General features: G+C 35.6%; 1 protein-coding gene across 1 annotated transcript; it reads right to left on the bottom strand.

Moving 5' to 3' along the window:
• Nucleotides 1-9268: 9268 nt before the first annotated feature.
• On the bottom strand, nt 9269-13671 carry LOC143604952 (putative pre-mRNA-splicing factor ATP-dependent RNA helicase DEAH9). Its single transcript, XM_077081262.1, has 16 exons — nt 13633-13671; nt 12232-12327; nt 12041-12146; nt 11844-11890; nt 11644-11725; nt 11507-11562; nt 11309-11409; nt 11143-11233; nt 10891-11055; nt 10723-10812; nt 10568-10636; nt 10255-10353; nt 10088-10174; nt 9953-10006; nt 9771-9850; nt 9269-9685 (listed from the first exon to the last, which is right to left on the bottom strand). The coding sequence occupies exons 1-16, from the start codon at nt 13669-13671 to the stop codon at nt 9538-9540; spliced, it is 1410 nt and encodes a 469-aa protein (XP_076937377.1). The 3' UTR covers nt 9269-9537.
• Nucleotides 13672-16034: the final 2363 nt, after the last annotated feature.

Genomic DNA, 16034 nt, shown 5'->3' with positions numbered 1-16034 from the left:
TTAAGTCGGTTCGGTGTGCCGAGGATAGGCGAAATTCTTTGTTTAATGTGGGTGAGGCCAATGAGTTTAACGATTTCATTGATGATTCGAATCTTCACGAGTACTCCTTGAAAGGGAGGCGTTTTACTTTTGTTGCAGGAAATTAATTAAGCCGTATTGACAGAATCTTCGTTAATTGGGATTTCTTTATGGAATGGCCGTGTGCGGAGTATATTGCTCTCGAAAGGAATAAGCCGGATCATAGTCCGTTGGTTTTGAAAATTGGTTCTTCCAAGAACTATGGTCCCAAACCGTTTAGGTTTTTTAATTCATGGCTTGGTAGAGAGGATTTTGGGACGTTGGTTAAGAAGACGCTTGTTGATGGCTCGTTTCATGGTTCTCCGGACGCGAGATTGTTGTATAAATTTAAAGCTTTGCGTGATGCTATCACTAGATGGGCGATCGATTGTAAAGCCAAAGAAAAGGAGGAAAGGGTTTTATTGGAGCAAGAGTTGCGTGATTTGGACCAAACCATGGAGGTCCGGGATTTGTTGGAAGAAGAGACATGGTCTTTAAGCGAAATTAAAAGACGGCTAGGCGAGTTGGATAACCATTATTATCGGGATTTGAAGCAAAAGGCTCGGTGTAATTGGGCGATTCATGGAGACGAAAATTCTCGATTTTTTCACGGTTTTATTAATAAACGTAAAGCTTCAAATTATTTTCCGGGTTTGGAAGTGAATGGGGCGTGGGAAACAAACCCGGTTCTCATTAAAAAGGAAATTTTGCGTTTCTTTGCTGGTAAGTTTAAAGAATCTATTACTCATCGGCCTCGGTTGATTGGATATGGGTTTTCGGTCTTGTCTTCGGTGGAGGCGGATTTTTTGATCAGTGATTTTTCCGTGCATGAGATCAAGAAGGCGGTTTTTGAAGGCGGTGGTGACAAAGCTCCTGGCCGGATGGTTTTAATTTTAGGTTCATTCGGTTTTTTTGGGAGTTGTTCGAGAAGGATTTTGCGGATATTCTTGATCATTTTCATAGGGTTAAAAGTTTTTGCTCGGGGGTTGGTTCGTCTTTTATCACCTTAATTCCTAAGGTAAACAATCCGTCTTCTTTGGGGGATTTTAGACCGATAAGTCTCATTGGTTGTATTTTAAAGACTGTGTCGAAGGTGTTAGTGAATCGACTCAAAACGGTTATGAATAAGATTGTCTCAGAGCATCAGTCGGCTTTCTTATCCGGGAGATATATTCTTGATGGCCCTTTGGTGGCTAATGAGGTTATTGCTTGGGCTAAGAAGAGGGAGAGAAGAATTTTTATGTTCAAGATTGACTTCGATAAAGCCTTCAATAATGTGAATTGGGAGTTCTTGTTGTCGGTTCTTTCTCAGATGGGTTTTCCTTCGGTCTGGTGCGATTGGATTAGTGGTATCTTGTTGGCGACCAGATCATCTGTTCTTGTTAATGGATCTCCTACATTCGAATTTGGGTGTCATAAAGGCATTCGTCAAGGTGACCCGCTATCGCCTTTTCTTTTTATTATTCTGATGGAGGCTTTTTCAGGTATGTTGAAACAAGCCTGTGATATAGGTGCGTTTCATGGTATTACTCTTCCTAATGAAGGTCCTACTTTATCCTATCTTTTTTATGTGGATGATGCTATGATTATGGGAGAGTGGTCTTCTTTTAATTTTGATAACTTGAAACGTATTCTTCGCATATTTTACTTGTGTTCAGGGCTAAAGATTAATCTCCATAAATCAGTGTTATTTGGAGTAGGTGTAGAAGATGGTGAGATCGATATCCAAGCTGGTTTCATGGGTTGTAAGCTGGGTAGAATCCCGTTTTCTTATCTAGGGATTATGGTTGGCGCTAACATGAATAGGGTGGTTAATTGGGAACCGGTTGTGTCCAAGTTCAAGAAGAGGCTATCTAAATGGAAAGTTAATTCGTTATCTATTGCCGGTCGGTTAACCCTTATTAAATCGGTGCTGGATAGTCTTCCCACTTATTATTTTTCGCTTTTTAAGGCACCCAAGAAGGTTACCAATGATTTAGAAGCTTTGATGAGAAGGTTCTTATGGGGTGGTTCGGATGATGTGAGGAAGATGTCATGGGTGGCTTGGGAGGTAGTCACCAAACCTATAAAAGAAGGGGGTTTAGGTATCGCTCGTTTAGAGGTTGATAATCAAGCGCTGATTACTAAATGGCTTGGGAGATTTCAAAATGATCATCACGCAATGTGGAGAAGAGTTGTGTTGTCTATTCACGGGTCCTCGCGCTGTTGGGGGCTTGCTCTGGTTAATAATGGGGTTCCCGGGGTTTGGAAGAATTGTGTTATGTTTTGGAACAAATTTAAGGTTGATGGTGTGGGTTTTAATAGAGTGATCCGGGCCACAGTTGGGAATGGTCGCCAAGTTCGGTTTTGGATGGATTTGTGGTTGGGTTCGGCGCCGATTATGGACAAGTATCCGTCCTTATATGCGGTAGAAAAACATAAAAATGCCTTGTTAGCAGATCGGTTGGTGGTCACTGGATCTTCTCGTCGCATTGTGTGGGATTGGCTTAGAGCTCCTTGCTCCCAACAGGAGGTGATCGAGAAGCAAGAGTTGGAAGATCTCCTTCAAGGGGTGGTTATGGTTGACCGTGAAGATTCATGGTCTTGGGCGGTTGGTAGCTGCAAAGAGTTCGAGGTTTCGGCGATTAAAAGATGGATGGTGCGGTCCGTTGTGGATGCTGGGAGTTTCGGTTTCCAATGGAGCGTGTAACATCCTAAAATTTTTATAATGTTAAATAAAAGAAAGTTATGTTTAGTGATTTCACGTTTTAGTTATTTAATGTTGAGTAAGGAACGGGTCATGGGCTTAGATTACGTAAGATGGGTTAAATGAGAATGGGCCTTGGGTCCGTGGGCTTATAAATACCCATCCCAAGCCCAAGATATCATTTTATTTCCATCTTTCTCTTTTACACACTCAAAGCACACATATAACCGACCGAGATCCGAAGTCGAGACCCGAGATTTTGCTGGTAGATCTGAGTTGGAAAGGTAAGAACTAATCCCGCAAAGCTAATATTACTGAAAATGGTTAGGATTTGACGGGTTAATCGGACCCGAAACACAACTGCCCAAATCGGACCCCTAAAACGTCGATTGTAGGCCGATTTGATGGTTGGGATTTGTAGGCGCCGATCATACGATTCCGTGGGTACCAAAATCGAGTTATTTGGCTAAGAAACGAAGGAGTTATGGGCAAACAGATCTGCAGCGCGACAACTTCGCCTTCATCTGGGCAACTTCGCCTTCAAGCGATGAACTTCGCCTGCAAGCTAAGTTCGCCTGATGAACTTCGCCTGCAAGCCAAGTTCGCCTGATGATAAGTTCGCCTGAAGCCAAGTTCGCCTGATGGCAACTTCGCTGAAATGGTAACTTCGCCTAAATGGTAACTTCGCCTAAAAGCCAAGTTCGCCTGAGGTTTAACTTCGCCTAAAAGCCAAGTTCGCCTAAGGTTTAACTTCGCCTAAAAGCCAAGTTCGCCTAAGGTTTAACTTCGCCTGAAGCCAAGTTCGCCTAAGGTTTAACTTCGCCTGAAGCCAAGTTCGCCTAAGGTTTAACTTCGCCTAAAGTGAAGTTCGCTTAGAAAATAAATTAAAAACCTAATGGAAAATGTGTTAAGGCAGTTATCGAAAATAAAATTTTTCCAAGCTGACCTGGCAGCTTAACCCCAGCCAGGGGCTCTGCCCCTTGGACCCCGCTAGGGGCTGCCGCCCCTAGAACCCCGCTGCCAGGGGCGCTGCCCCCGGACCCCCGTTCGTTGTGGGTCATATATAGATAGAAATACAAAACGAGTAGTAGTAGTTAATTGATATGTGTAAATATTATACAGTTAGCCGAGCCCAGTTAAAGAAAGGAATTACGATCAACGGCGAGCGTAACAGGATCCAGGTGAGTTTCTAGCCCCATTCCTTGTTATGTTTTCGGGGCTGTGTGCATACTTGATGTGTTGTTAATACATTTATCCTAAGTGATAAGTGTATGCCATATGTGATATATGTGATATGTATGAATGATTGCTTGATGGTACGTGAACGATCTTCGGATATTGCACGTACTGTCAGGTTGTAACGTTATAAATATGGTAAGTATGATATGTATGAACGATTGCTTGATGGTACGTGAACGATCTTCGGATATTGCACGTACTGTCAGGTTGTAACGTTATAAATATGGTAAGTATGATATGTATGAACGATTGCTTGATGGTACGTGAACGATCTTCGGATATTGCACGTACTGTCAGGTTGTAACGTTATAAATATGGCAAGTATGATATGTATGTTTATGTGTATGAACGTAATAAAGTTAATAAAGGAAGGAAATGACGGTTGTATGGTTGTATGGTTACGAAAAGGGTACCGAGCCCTAATAATACTCGAGGTATTATGTATGGTTGTATGGTAACGAAGAGGGAATTGAACCCTACTAATATTCGAAAGCAAGGGACCAGACCCTTATAATATCTGTGATGTTAGGGACCAGACCCTTATAATATCTGTGATGTTAGGGACCAGACCCTTACAATATCTGTGAGGATAGGGACCAGACCCTTATAATATCTGTGATGTTAGGGACCAGACCCTAATAATATCTGTGATGTTAGGGACCAGACCCTTATAATATCTGTGATGTTAGGGACCAGACCCTTATAATATCTGTGATGTTAGGGACCAGACCCTTATAATATCTGTGAGGTTATAGGGCGAAAGGCTCTTTAAAACGTATGATTATGAATGTAAAGAAAGTATGTAAGTAAGAAAGAAAGTATGTAAGTAAGAATGAAGGTATGAGTACTTATGTGTGTATGAAAGAAAGTTATGAGGTTAAGTACGTATGTATGTAATAAGGTATTGTATGGTATTGTATGATTAACTAGAACTCACTCAGCGTAGCTGACTTTTAGTATGCACGCAGGTGAGTAGGTTGAGACAGCTGGCTTGAGTGGAGGACACATGGCAGAAGACTAAAGTCTGGCATCTGAAGATCTGATATGTTTTATAAGTTATGTTTTGATTTTGAAAGACAAGAGGAATGTTTTAAGACATGATTATGAATTGATATGTAATGTTTTATGAAAGTTTTATATTCCGCATAAAGTTTTTAATTAACTTTGATATTTAGAACTGTGTTTATGAGTAAATCCAACACGAAAGTAGGGTTACCGGTAACGGGGCCTTACAGAGCGATTGGGTCCCGAAAAAATGTAATATTTTTATGTGGAGGGCCGTTCTGGATAGTCTTCCAACCAAGCAGGCTTTAGCTAGACGTCATTTGCATTGTGATGATCATAGTTGCGCTTTATGTGAGAGTAATGAGGAATCGCTCGAGCACTTGTTAACCGGGTGTTTCATTTCTATGGCCGTTTGAAATGCGATTGGTTCATGGTGAAACATCCCTAGATCTTTTGTTTTTCATGTCAATGATTTGGTGGAAGTGCATAAGGTTTGTGGTGCGACGGGGAACAAGAGATTGATTATTCATTGAATTGTCATCATTACTTGTTGGAGGATTTGGCGGGCTAGGAATGAAAAGATTTTTTCGGGCAAGAACACTAAGGTGGTAGAAATGGTTGCGGATATAAAATCTTTGGGTTTTCTTTGGTACAAAAATAGATCTAAGATAGGGGTAGTGGATTGGAAAAGATGGTGTTTATTTGATGTAACGTAATTGTTGTTTTTGGTTTTTGGATTTCAGCGTCTTTCTCCGTCTTGGTGATAGTCGTTGGTTGTGTTTGTTTTTAATGAAAGTCAATTTTCAAAAAAAAAAAATTAGATGTTGAAACTTATAAATATTCAATTAGATCCAAGCTTGGAAATTAGATCACATGATTACAATGGCTAATAAAATAAGTAGGTTTGACTATTTTAATTCACTAATACATTATATACGCAAATTCTTTATTATTACATGTATATAAAAGTTTTATAATCATATATATATATGATAATAAGTTGATTTATATTATTAAGAGTAAGCTTTGCCCTTAGAAATAAATCATAATTTAAACCTAAGAAATCGTAGCGAAATCCAACACTGGTCTTTTTCAAATTTGATTAGGCTAATTATGCTATATAACTAAAATTTACACAAGTACACAACACAATAGTTGTGTATCAATTTTACTTCACGTATCTTAATTTTGTTCTATCAAAGATTGAATTAAATAGTTATGTCGTGGTTCGCGTGACATGTAAGTTGTGTGCAACCTTTATCTTTCATATCAACATTCAAGTTTTTTCATGTATTCGTAAATGCATCTTCTACGCGAGGGCCTCACCTCTTTGGTGTATCTTCTACGTAAATGCATCTTCTAGGCTAGGGCCTTGCCTTTAATATCGTATAGTATCTGTAATAACAATCATTTATTTGCTACAAAAACGTGAATATGTTGAAAATCTTCAATATAAATCTGATATTTATTCAAATATCATATATAGAGATCGATAGACCATGATGTTTGAATCTATGCAGTCGATATCACTGATATATCAGTGATATATCGGTTATCGGTCCCTTGGCGGTATATAAATCAGAATATCGGTTTAGAATATCGGTACCGATAATATCAACGATATTGACCGATATTTGACTGATATTGGACTAATATTTGACCGATATTCCCGATATCAGTGTTTTAAGTCTTAGTAATCAACTTTTAGTGTTCAATGTTAGTGTTTTAAGTCTTAATTATCAACTTTTAGTTTTCAATGTTAGTGTTTTAAGTCTTAATCTATTCTTACTTGCTACGATTGTTAGTGTTTTGCAATTTGCAAATGGTTAATTTGTTAATAGTGGGAGACTATACTGAATTATTAGTGTTAAATTTCTATATATATGATTTTACATGATATTAAAATTACCGATATCCCACTGATATCTCACTGCGATAACCGATATCTCAAATAACGGTCCTTGACCGATATTCGATATTTTTCCGCATTAACTGCTTAGGTTTGAATAGAGGTCTTTTAGAGAGTCCACTTATTTGATATCATATATGGAATAGAGAGAGTGGAGTAATCTTTATCCGCAATTGTTTCATAATATCTTTATCAACTAGCTGGGATGTGTTAACTTGTATGTTTTTTTTACGTATCGACTCGTCATTAGATGTATTTCCTTATAAATGGTGAAGAAATTTTTTTTTCTATTGTCCACACCGTAGTTTGAGCGAAATAGAGCTACGAAATCACCTCATGTTGCCATGTCTTCTAGACTATGGTACATGTATTCATAGTTTGCGAAACTGCGAATATGGAAACCAATGGCCAATATCCGGAACTCATCATTTCTTGACAATTGACATGTACGACTAAAACGAGGCCAAGAATGTGAAGTACTATAAAAGATTTTTTTTTCTTTTTATCTGCAAATTATCATATCTTTACATGTTTATGGATAAAACATATCTAGGAAATGAAATGCTGTTACTTTGTAATATATGAAAATGATTATTTCCTTACCTGTTTACGAGTAAAAATGTTTTCAAGTACAAGGAACTACAAAATTGACGTGGTACGAAAATAACTGTACATTTTTAGTGAAAATGTACTAATGTCAAAATAAAAAGTTTTAAAATTATAATTACTCCGCGGTAAGTTAAAATAATACGAATATATAATGATCAAGTATAAACGTTGAGTGGTTGATGAAATAAAATAGAAAGGGTACATTTTTGAATTGGATGCCAAAATTATTTAACATATTCGTGCATAAGTTTTATGACCGTTGAATATTACTCATTCTCAAAAAATCAACATATCATCATCTTAATAATTTAAAGTACTATTTTATCATAAGTGGAAAAGTATTACATATAGAAAAGTCTTGTTTTGAGGTTTCTTATCTTCTTGGATAAATATCAAATTCCAGAATCCCATCATTTGACACGACATGTCGTAGACATTAATCTTCAAAATTTCAATCCATATATTTAGGTTAACTTAAAATTATTCATTTGTAGAAACACAAAAAATTTCAACGTAGTTTAGAAGAAACTGGTCGGAGGTTTCTTTGATCTGACCAGCTTTTGTTGGGTCAATATTGTATTGTATTGTTATACAAATGATTGATACTGTCAACCACGTTACATATTTCCAGCTGGGCTTCACCAAATTTAAATAAAAAGTTAAGAAACGTGTTAATAGCATAGCAGCCATAAAGTTTACCAAACTGGTCAATAATATGTTGTTCACTTTATGTAATGCCGTAATGGGTCATCTTAATTAACCATTTTAGTGATTTCTGCATCATATTTATATTTAGTTTTAAATTATTTTAAATGTAATAATCGAGTAAAACAATAAAGATACATAATGTCTTAATTTTAAAAGCATTAATCTGTATGACTTAAAAATCTTTTTCACATTTGAATTTGTTCATTTAGAATATGAATTCTTCAACTTAGAGGTGCACAAAAAAATCTGAACCCGGAACCGGACCCGAAAAAAAACACCCAGAACCAGTTTTTTTATACCCGGGTTTTTAATACCCGAACCCGAACCGGACCCGATTTGTACCTGGTAATACGAACCCGATCCGGTTCCATACCCGGAACCGGGTTTTTCCGATACCCGAAACTAGGTTTTTCAAATACCCGATCTATACCCGAAATTACCCGAAAAATAAATGCAAAATAAGCGAAAATTACCCCTAAAAATTCCAATCTATACCCTGAAAAAAACCCGAAAAACCCCAAAAATATGGTTTTTTCAATGCCCGGAAATAAGGTATTCAAATACCTGGTTTTGAAATACCCGGTTCTATACCCGACCCGAACCTGATACACATGGTATGTTTTTAAGGCAATACCCGGACCCGAAACCGATTCGGGTATTGCTAATACCCGATCATACTCGGTCTCAATTCCATACCCGAACCCGGGTTTTTCTAAAACCCTATTTGTGCACTTATACTTCAAATTCATTTTTATTTATTTGATTGATTTTAATTTATGGAGAAAATATATTATTCACGCATTCCGATTCACCGGATCTTAGCTATTTCAAAAAAAAGGCAATAAACATCAAGATATGCACTAACTTATTGAATCATTTTATAATAGTATTTATTCTGATCAGTCTTTTCAAAATTGTGTAGACTATTTTTATTTTTATTTCTTGGACACGACAATTTAATTTAGACAGATTATTTTACTAACCATTTGTTTTTTAAAAAGTTGTATAAATAATTTAATTTGGTTGACAAACAAACGTAAAAGATAGTGATCTGACGTGTTCATGCAAGTATTTGTCCGCGCAATATTAATGGCTGTGTAGATAATAATAACAATAAGACGTCTTTTGTAATCGTTCGTACAGTTGATATGAAATGGTCCCCAAAAGACAGCTATAAACATAGGACATACAATGCAAGTAGCACAAATAGATATTGATCGCAGACTGTTGACTTGGTATATTTTGACTCGTTTTAAAATAGGATTTTAAGATAAGGAAGCAACAAAATCAGCCAACATTCGGTTAATTCAAGGAAACACTTGTATTATTGGCGATTCGGATTCAGTGGTTGCTGTTGATAAAAGTGAGGTGCAGCCTCTCTCAACCATGAAGGATCGATAGAAATAACATTACGCATGTATTGACGATCAGTTGATACTAGTGATGTATATATAACCCATTTTGGGTTCACCCTGCAGTCAAAAAGTTTTATTATTATACTAAATCAGTAACTTTGGTATTAATTGTAACCTTAATTATAGGTATTAATGTGCTAACCTGAACAATATAGATGATGGATGGATATAAACTTCTTGAGAACTCCTGATAGTTTTGTACGTCCCGTTATGACTGTATGGCTTCACAATTGAATAATCGATATATAAGTTTGTGGCATGTGATTTTATAAAGAAATTTCAATAGAATGTTAAATAATGTCCTCATTAAATCTGGTAACGCACCTCTAAACGACACGCATTGGCGAAAAATCCAGCAGTTACCACCTTTCTCAGTACCTAAAACAACGAAGAATTATTAGAAACAAAAGATTTACATGGATAAATGAAGAATGTCAAAAATGATGGAACATAAAGTACCTGTGTATCATTTTCGCATGATTTTAAGGTTAATCCTAGTCGTTGTGTGATTCTTCTTAGCTGTTCTCTCACTTCAATTACTTTTTTCTGCAAAATGTAAATAAATATATATAGAATATAAAAAGAATGTGATAAACATGACCTCTCTAAAGCCGTTAAAATCTTACCATTGCATGGTAATTAATAAAGTTTTTATGACACCATTTTGAAGATTTATTAGACTGAAGAAATCCCTTGTATACATTTAGGAAGGTCACATGATCACCCTGCAATGTAAGAATAAATTTGGTATATAAAGAGTACTAATAAAGTTATTATGCAGCCGAACATATAACGGTCATTAATGATTTGATAGTACTTTGAAAAATAAAGAATTCAACAAGGCACATATGATTATTCATTTGTGACACCATATAGTACAGATACCATATATATTTCAAAATTAAATCTTATGAAGATAAAAGTAATTTTATAAGACACCTCAGCTGCAGCAAATCTCAACTTGGCTTCATCTAGCTCCCTCTGCCCCTTAACGGATATCCATATTGACTGAAAAATTGTATCTTTATTAATCAGACTATGAACAACCTTTAAAGGGAAAAAATTAAAAAGAATGATGGTACAATTTAAAGCACCTGAATCGAGAGGACAGCAGCCACAGTAATAATTTCTTCCGAACATCCAAGCTGATCAGATGCTATGATCATTTTTGAGATCATAGGATCCTAAAAACAACAAATTTCACAATATATAAGTTGTATATCAATTTTCACACGTAAAAATTTATAAAAATAATGTTATACCAATGGTAGCTCTGCAACTTGAAATCCTACTGGTGAAGTAAGTTTTGCATCATCATCAAGAACTCCAAGTGAATATAATACTTCAAGAGCTCTAACCATTGATTCAGATGATGGTGATGCTGGCCAATCAAACCCTAAAATATTATCAATACCTAATGCCTTTAACTGCAGTTAAACAATACATAACTGTCAGATTCTACAATGATGGAAAGTAATCATAATTTCAATTGTTACTTGTTAGATTGTTAATACCTGAATTACACTAGAAGCAAGGTTTGATCTTTGCATCTCGGGAATCCCATGTGAAGACATCTCATTAACAAAATAATCTTCTGTATAAAGCCTGTAAAATTTTTATATCACAAAAGGTGAGAATCATTGAAAACAATTAAATAGTTGTAATTTGTAAATTCATTACCTGTAACATTTCCCTGGTCGTATTCTTCCGGCCCTTCCAGCCCTTTGTCTAGCAGATGCTTTGGATATCGGTGCCACTACAAGATTTTCTATATCTGTAATCTGTGACAACAATTTGCAAGATTTACAAATACATACAAAGAGATGATAAATAGATGATTTCATTATATTGAGAAATCATAGTGTCAGCAAGGAATACCGGATTGCAGAACCGTTGTTTTGAGAAACCACTATCAACAACATAGACGATACCCTGAAAAAATAAATGAAATTAAAGTACAATAAAATAATACATTTTATTTATATTTATATCAATTAAACTAGTAAAAAATAGCTCTAATGTCAGGGATGTCTCTGCAATATTTGTTGAGATCACCACCTTCCTTTTTCCTCTCGGGCATGGTGAAAATATCAAGTCCTAAAAAAATATCCCACACGGAAATCATATTTAGTAAACACAAATGCATATAAATCATATTTAGTAAACACAAATACAAAATAACTTATGAAAAATAATAAGAGTTAGGATAAGTGACCTGATCTGCACGAGTGAGTCCCGAATACAAAGGCAAAACAATCATTCCTGAAATATTTACAAATTGTCATAATAAGCAAAAAGATATTATTAAACTACAAATTCCATTTAACACTGAACATTTACACATTTAAATGATACCCATTTGAATTCAGACTTAAATAAGGCATGATCAGCAAAAACTAAGCCTGGGCATACCTAAAGAAGACTTGCCACTGTTTTGGGCTTCTTCTGTGATTAATTGAACTGCTGGGTCAATATCATCTTGTCCAGTTAAAAAGACAAGAATATCCCCCATTGGCTCCTACAAATTAAAACAATAGATGTGTAACATACTTTTAAATAAAAATGAACAAAATGCAAATATTTAATAGAGAGAGTGGATGTACATTATCATGAATTGACATTACTGTAGAAACAGTAGCTCGAAGATAATCTGAAACAGGCTCTTCAACATAAAAAATATGTTCATTATATCCTCTACCCTGAAATCAGTGTTCGGTTTTGTCGGTCCAAACTATGTTATGAGATCAAGTTGGATCCAACTATTCCAAGTACTTAAGAAAATAATTAAAATCAGTTTGTAAACTATTTTTTTAAATAAATATACAAGTCTTGATAGCTAAAAACACACTTGTGTGTCTTAAGCGAGTAAAAGTCGGTATAGTTCGGTTTGGTTCGGTCTCCATCTCACAAATAGTTCATAGATGGTTTCTACATGCCCAAATATCATAGAACTTGTATATTGGTTTATAAATGAAGAAAACTTAAATTTTACAACAAAAAAAGTTAACTACAAGTCTTTTAAGCAAAAGTTTCGGTTTAGTTCGGTTTCCATCTCCCAACGAGTTCATAGATGGATTTCATATGCTTAATATCAAAGAACTTGTAAAAATGATTTTTGAAACTCAAATCTAGCAACAAACATGTTTAAACAACTATTTTAACAAAACTAGTAAACAAAAGTTCGGTTTCCGGTTTGGACTAGTTTCGGTTAAACCGAGGTTAGTCTTATACAAACCCACACCATGGAACTTGCAAATAAGATGAACAAACTAAAGGGTTAGAAGTTAGTCATAAGTGATATGTATAATAAGTTATGTGTGTGTAAATAATATATCAAGAACACGAAGTCCTCCATGAAGCCTTGCCTTATGACATTCGAAACTTAACCAACCAGAGTCGGTGAAGTAACAAATAAAGGAAACAAGGGGTGTGTATTATATATATGTTGTACCACCATATTCAAGAGTTAGTAATGTTAGATGAACAAGTTAGAATGAAAGACTATAGTTAGTTTGACTTGAGAAGTCAAAACTTCAAGAATACATAAGAAATAACAACCTTGAATCTATGGAGTTTTGAGAGAGTTTTTGGAGATGTAGCAAGAGTAAAATGAAGAAGATGGGTGTGTATATATAGGGAAGGAGTGAAGGGTTGGGTATAAAGATTCTTTTATGGTTTGCATAAAAATGGTTATGTTTAAATGGTCAAACAATGCATAATATAAAAAAAACCAATATTTTATATATTTTAAATGACAAGATCCAATATTTTATATATTTGAAATGTTCGGGTTACAAACGGGTCGGGTTTACATAACAAAAGTGACCCGAAATTGACGAATGTCACACTCCATTTGCTTGTTTCTTTACATTCATTCGAGTAGTGCCCAATCTTATCACAGTTGTAGCACGTTACATACTTCCTTCTATCTTCCCATTCTTCAGGGTTCCTTTTCCGGTATTCACCCCGTTCATTCTTACGTTCACCATTCCATCTTGGATTACCTCTTCCTCGCCCGTTGTATCTTCCACGACCTCTACCATGTCCTCGGTAGTTTTCAACTTTCTTTTCGGTTTGGGTGAACATGAGCTGACTTTGGGATGAACTTCCATTCACATTCTTGAACTTGTTTCTTTATTCATATGCCTTCAAACGTCCAACCACATCTTCAAACGCCATTGTTTCGATGTCTGCGAGTAGCTCCATCGAAGAAACAACAGGTAAATATTTATCCGGCATAGAGTTCAAGAACTTTCTTACCAAAACCTCTTCTTCAAGTACCGCTCCCAAGCTCTTGTACTTTGATTGTACTCCACCCAACTTCGTTGCATAATCATCAATACTTTCTGTCTCCCCCATCTTCAATGCATCTAACTCAGTTCTTAGCATTTGAACACGAGCTTTTTAAGTTCTTTCTGCACCAAGATAACAAACTCTTAACGCTTCCCAAACATCTTTCGGTTCCGAATACTTGGCCATCTGAAGCATCACATCTTCAGGTAAGGTTTGAAAGATAACACCCAAGGCCAATAACTTCTTTCTTTCTTCAATTCCTGCACCCTTTTCTTTATCAATCGCATCGTTCAAACCATTCGCACCCAAAATAATTTTCACCATAACCGACCACGATGCATAGTTGGTCGAAGTTAACTTCGGTGCTTGCAAAACAAAACCACCAATCGATTCTTTAATTGTTCCCGAACTCCCTACTTCTTTATCACCGGACATGATTCAATAATCAAACTACTTTTTGAATTTTAAAATCCCAAACAACTTCTCACAAATTATTCACTCCCAACAAAGCCCAAAACAACAAAAAGGAAAAACTCCTCAATTTGTAGAAACGAGAAGCTACCTACTTAACTTATAATTATCCAAAATAATTATTAACCTTTTATTTGCATCCATCCAGAAGAAACTTAAAACAAAAGGAATTGACCTTGTTTGTGGTGGCGGCGGCTAATATTATCAACACAATAATTGTGTTATAATTACTACACAAATTACAACTTCTCAGACTTCTCGAACACGTCTCCAAAAGTGTTTTCTTTGATCTGGCGTGGACCAAAACAACAAAACCCAACCAACTTCTGAATGGTAATCGAACCTCCTTTGCGACTCTTCTTCTGTGTAACGAACCGTGTCTTTAACAAGCCAAAGCTTTGATACCAATTGTTCGCCCAGACGTATCAAACAATTATATCAAACTAACTTATCAAACAAACGAACACGATATATTGGGGTGACAACCCTCGACTCTTTTCATATAATCAAACGAACATAACAAACGAACTTCACGAACTTATCAAACGTACATGGAGATGAGACTCCTTGACTCTTTCTTGTCTCTCTCTCAACTCTCACTAATAAAACTAATAAACTAGACCCTATTTATAGACCTACTAAACTTCCTATCCAAGACATACCTTTCCTAAACCTACTACAATTCAAAAGAGTAAAATAACATAATAAACCTTAACTTTATTAATATTCAAGATTAATCCTTCAGAAAACTAGGGCAAGCTGAATCAAAACCGAAGCCTATGCTAAAGAAACTCAAAACATTTAACACTCAGCCACCCCCTTAAGGGTTATATATATAAACTGATGTTTTCTAAGATTTGGAATAAAACACATAACTGTTTACAAAACTAGCATTTTCTTTTTTGTATAATGTAAATACGTTTTATTCGACCAATATAAGATTATTCTTTATGGTTCTTTAAGCTACTTAGCCCATCCAAAAGTAACAACCAAATTGCTTGATTATGACAAAGAATCATAATAAAACAAAAAATTAGGAACAATATCCTCCATGTAATCCTTCATTCTATATTAACAATGTAACATATTCTTTTATGTCAAAAAAAAAGTTCATTTCTAAATTTTATTATTTACAAAAGTTTTTCCATATTTACAAACAAATTATTATTTACGTGTAGGAGAAGATTGAGACATCTAATGACCAGTGAACTCGGCCCCAATCTTCGTGCAGTACTTTAAATCAACGTGAACCTACCGTCCGTACGCAGCCAGTTAGCCAGTTTTTATTGCATTTAAGTTCCCATAAAAATAAACATATAAGTAGAAATTCACATAAATTACCATTTTGAACAATGATAAATTACAGCAATGCTGACAAGGTGTTAAAAGTAGAAAGTAAATCAAGATATATCTTGTTTTTAAAAAAATGTGAGGGCTCTGAGTCATTTAGGTCCCGAGAGCCGAGACACAGGCGCAAGACGAGAGATTAACGTGCACTGAGGTACTTTTCTGTACAAAACCATATAAGTCTTATGTACAACAAAAAGTTTCATCTTTGTTACATGTAAGCCTTTTTACAAAAAGACCCTATATTTGACCAATTTTGACCCGGATGTGCAAGAGGCGTCACCTCAAGCAGCCT

Source organism: Bidens hawaiensis, unplaced genomic scaffold (assembly GCF_021521415.1).
Source record: "Bidens hawaiensis isolate Kalapana, Puna unplaced genomic scaffold, B.hawaiensis_p1.1 tig00067407_1, whole genome shotgun sequence".
Classification (NCBI taxonomy): domain Eukaryota; kingdom Viridiplantae; phylum Streptophyta; class Magnoliopsida; order Asterales; family Asteraceae; genus Bidens; species Bidens hawaiensis.
Note: the sequence above shows the minus strand (reverse complement) of the source record. Positions and strands in the feature narration are given on the sequence as shown.

What these genes read in the sequence shown, in the direction of transcription:
- LOC143604952 (XM_077081262.1), bottom strand. Translation starts at nt 13,671, where the DNA reads ATGGTAGAGGTCGTGGAAGATACAACGGGCGAGGAAGAG. An exon ending in CAGTGGCAAGTCTTCTTTAG is followed by an intron (nt 11,891 to 12,040) that starts GTATGCCCAGGC and finishes TAAATATTTCAG; the next exon opens with GAATGATTGTTTTGCCTTTG. An exon ending in TGAGATTTGCTGCAGCTGAG is followed by an intron (nt 10,354 to 10,567) that starts GTGTCTTATAAA and finishes CTTACATTGCAG; the next exon opens with GGTGATCATGTGACCTTCCT.